A 4770-nucleotide genomic window follows, 5' to 3' on the forward strand; every position below is an offset into this window, starting at 1 on the left:
GTTTGCTTTAAATTCACTTTCGTCATACTATGATTCTCGGCTTTATTTTTCGAGAAAAAACTGAACACACACACACACACACACTCACACACACACACACACAACTCACACAAATATATATATATATATATATATATATATATTATATATATATATTAATATATATATATATATATATATATATATATATATATATATATATATATATATATATATATATTAAACAAACAAAAAATGAAATAATAGTGTTAAACTTTTTGGTGAAAGCTTGTATTTATAAACTATTTCAAGTATAATTTTAATCAACTTCTACAACATTGTTTCGAGCTCGAAACAATATCGTAGAAGTTGATCATAATTATACTTGAAATATTATATTATATATGTATAAATATATATATATATATATATATATATATATATATATATATATGTGTGTGTGTGTGTGTGTGTGTGTGAGTGTGTGTGTTCCATTTTTTCTAAAAATAAACATACATGACGAAAGTGGATTTAGAGCAAGCATTAAACAATGTTTATACTGCCGTACTCTGGAAAAACACATATTTTAAAATTTGGCCAGAAAACTCGTCCTTCAAATAGCGATTGATTTAAATGACTCTCATCTTGGAAAAAACTCTCAAACCCATATCCCCTAAATTATCAGCCAATTTGGAAAATTCCACGTCCACACAACATTGACAAAATAACAACTCTCCACTAATTTGGCAGTGTTCTTTTTTTAATGTTGTGTACATGTCAAGGAGGAAGTCCCCTACATTATTCTGATGAACTGATCATGTGATATTTACGTCATACGGACTACGTTGTGTGTTGCGAAAGGTATTAATTTCAACACCTTAATTGAGACGCATTTATTTACTTAAGCAATTTGATGTTAATTTAATGAAGAATCCAACTACTATTATATCATTCATTCATTATTAATAGTATCTTGGTTTTGAAGGGGGGAAAATATAGCAATTTGAAAAGTCATAATTTGGGACATTTCGGACACAAGCTCTTTCCTGCGGCTATGTGGTCGACTGGTATGACACTCGCTTTCGGATCGGAAGATAATGAATTTGAGTCTCGCTCGGCGCATAGTTGAGTCCTTGGAAAAGACTCTTTACTTACATTCTCTCGTCGTACTCAGGTGTAAAAATGATTCCCTGGCCGGTAACGGCGGGAAAAAATTGTATTATCGCCTAACAGGCGTCATGTCTCGTTCTATTCGTTAAAGGTTGCTGCTGGCCAGGGACCCTTTGTAAAGCGAGTTGAGCACGTTTAGTGTATATTGCGCTATATCAAAGTTCAAGTATAAATGCTCAACTATTTCTTACCCCAGCAACGAAAATAATCCAATACGTATGTTCTTGTCAGATTCGCATTGTCCTTCATCTACCGTATTCGTTTAAGAATTGTTTTCTTTGTTTGCTGATGAAGAGTTTATGGCCGAATCATTTCTTGATATGTTGTTATTATTCTTTAATAGCTGCCATGCTTATAATATCGTTTAATGACTTTATGGCCACGGCTTCAAGATGTTCGATAGGCCTTTGTTTTGAAATCGCAATGTCATTCTGGCGTAGTGTTAGTCATAATAATATCGGTCTCGTGTGTCATGTAGTATCGATTCATAGGAAATGACGGGAAAACGTCGTCGGACAAGGCAATGGATACAGATCGTTCGGCTTGATAAATTCGACCAATATTTTCATCGCTGAATGTCGGCGTCAGTTCTTTGGCTACCAGGTACTTGACATTTCGGGTTTTACCTTCAAATCTAGTTTGCTTTGGCGGCTGAAATTGCTGAAGGAATTTCTTGAAACAAAGTCGGAATTCCGGGCTCGTCGCTAACATGTTGTAGAAATTACACGCCGAGTTGAATGCTGAAACGTTAACGGAAGTCTCTACGACAACGCGGGATATATCGATGGTATATAGTAAAATGAACGTGACGACAAATTCCAGCCAGCAAAAAAGAAACACTGAGTAAATGAGGACTGGAACTCTGAAGAATGAATTACGCGCAGGTTGTTTTAAAATGTCAGTTTTTGAACCCAAGCTAAAAAATATAACTTTTATATTCCTTATTTGTTTTGCTCTTATCAAGTATATTCGCAAGTAAGAAATAATTACTACAACAGAAGAAGCAATTATTATTAGTATCAGGGCAATAAAGAATTCTTCAAAGACTCTGAAGATGTCGAAGCATTGTTTCAAACGCCAACACGGTCTGCAGAAAAAGATTGGAACGGCAACGGCTAAAATTGAAATAAACCAGGAGGCGGCATTGATAAACACTACTCGCGCATCAGACAGCACTCTTGAATACCAAAACGGGAATACGATATGAAAATGACGATCCAATGAAATAAGAACTAAACAGAAAATGGACTCCATTTTGCTGACATACAAAATTCCGTACAGTAAGAGACACAGGTAGTCATTTTCGTCGAATATCCATTGGGTGTTCGGTAACAGCTGGAAAAACCGTGCGATCATGACAACACCGACGAGGAGATCAGCTATGGTTTGGGATGTAAGAAAAGTATAACTTGATAACAGTCGGAGTCTGTCGTAGCTCTTTAGTATCACCAAAATTAATATGTTGTGAGCCAGAATGAGAATACAGAATACTGAATTCATACCAATTACTAAGATTTCAAAATGCAGATCAGACAGAAAACGAGACGTGAAGGCCATCTTTATTGATGTATTGCTTGTATGGAATTCATCTTTCTTTTTCTTTTGTTTTTGTCTTTACTTCCGGGTGATTCATTTTTCCGTTCACATGTCGTGTAAATCTGTCCAATATAATTTTCCTGATAATATCCGAATTTGTTCGGTGTGTACATAAGTCAAAGTAAAGAACAGTGTGAAATTGAATGTAAGCTTCAATTTAAAAAACGATAACAGATAATATGGACGTTTCGGGTTTCCCTATGAAAAAAAACAGACGAATGAGATAAAATTACAGTGGTGGCTGCTGAAGGCTGTGGACTGTAAAACGAAAAAAACACAAATGATATTACTTAACAGATGTTCACAAATAACAAAATACCAAACACGGGACGTTTTGGCTCAAAACCCTTATTCAGTCAACATAGTTTTTTAAAAATCAATTAAAACATAAATACATCACTTAATTATGTGTCAAATATTTTCTTTGCCGTCTGCTTTTTAATCTTTACGATTATGGCCACCACCATGACTACGATACATACGAGCGCAGCCACTAAATTCAACTGCAGTGTCGCCACCACCATCGTTATAAAATCCATCACCACGAGAATTACTTTTACAGGTACTGTTATCACAATTGTCTACGGTAAACGTCCTCACATTGGGCTCCCGTGATGGTTTCGGAGTTTTTCTGCACCAAAACCTCGCCATCAAAGCGTGGCGAAAATCAGGATTCATAACAATGAAGGCAAACATATTACACGCCGAATTTAAAGCGGCCATGCTGACCGTAATCGTGACTACGATTACGGGAAGGTCAGTTATACCCAGTATCTGCAGAGGCAACGCAATGACTGCAGGGATCCAACATATAAAAAACATTGCACAAACAAAAATCAGAAACCGGATCACTTGCCAGCGATTGTGAACAGAGCTCAGCTGTCTTTTGGGGACGTTTTTGGTGGATGTTGTAGAAAGGTTTGTGGCGGCGGAGTTTTGCGCATGCATAATTTGCAGATACGACTTCCGGCGTTGATGCCTCATGATGTTATAGATCCGACCGTACATAAAAGCAATGGAGATGGCACAAATAATGAAAAACACGAGAAGTCCTATTAGGTAATGGTGGGAAAGAATCTGCATTGGGTTGCATCCTTTTTCTTGTGTAAAGTCGTTTAACCAAAGCGGTAAACATCCAAAAGGTACAGAGAAAAGCCACGACATCAAAATCAACACACCAACGACACGAATTCCAACGTTCCTTTTATACCAGTAGGGGTGGACGATATACATGTAGCGGTCAAAGGACACTAGAACCAGGCAGAAAATAGATTCAAGTCCGTTGATGTACAGCAAGCAGATGAAAGGCATGCAAACGAATTTATTTTCGTTGAAGAACCATTCTGTATTTGGCAATAGCCAAAAGTTTCTGACGATAAGAAGAATCCCTAGTAAAAAATCCGCGACCGTTAAAGAAGCGACGTATGCGTTAGGAAGAGTATGGAGTTTTTCGGTCTTTATCAACGTAATTAATATCAGAGAATTGTTGACTAGAATAAACAACGACACAATACAGTTCGTGGTTACTGAGAGCACATAGTACGTCAAGCTGTGTTTGTTTGCAATACCATCTCCCGGGATCGAGCTAAAGTTTGCTGTCGCATTATCCTGCAACGAAAAGTTCACTTCGTAACTGAGTGTGTTCATGTTGTATCTGTGTAAAAGCTCTTTCTATAACATTCGCATCGTTAGGTAAATGTTGTTAATTTAAGGGATGTCATTAAACTTGCGAATGAAAAATTATGGTCTTTTTTTCTTTTTCTTTTTTTGGATCTTGCATTAGATGTCTTTTAAGTTGTTGTTTTATAAAAATGTACATTTCATGGCTGCCTCGTCTGTATTTCAACGTTTGTAGAGTGATGAATTTTAAATCATGTAGAAGTCGCCTTTGAGATGCCAATTTGATATGGTGAGAGTTCATGAGATTCTTTTGATGTTGTCTTTGAACGAAATATACATTTTGTTGGTTTCTGGAGGTCCTTTCGGAAACCATTTGAAGAAATGTTGTCTTTCTTTGAGCCTTGT

General features: G+C 36.4%; 1 protein-coding gene across 1 annotated transcript; it reads right to left on the reverse strand.

Moving 5' to 3' along the window:
* Nucleotides 1–1435: 1435 nt before the first annotated feature.
* LOC144975863 (uncharacterized) lies at nt 1436–4532 on the reverse strand. The gene is made up of 2 exons (XM_078920048.1): nt 3188–4532; nt 1436–2761 (listed from the first exon to the last, which is right to left on the reverse strand). The coding sequence occupies exons 1-2, from the start codon at nt 4390–4392 to the stop codon at nt 1576–1578; spliced, it is 2391 nt and encodes a 796-aa protein (XP_078776174.1). The 5' UTR covers nt 4393–4532; the 3' UTR covers nt 1436–1575.
* Between the last annotated feature and the right edge of the window lie 238 nt (nt 4533–4770).

This window comes from Berghia stephanieae, chromosome 6 (assembly GCF_034508935.2).
Source record: "Berghia stephanieae isolate SIO BIC M18660-M18661 chromosome 6, UCSD_Bste_1.3, whole genome shotgun sequence".
In the NCBI taxonomy this organism is placed as follows: Eukaryota; Metazoa; Mollusca; class Gastropoda; order Nudibranchia; family Aeolidiidae; genus Berghia; species Berghia stephanieae.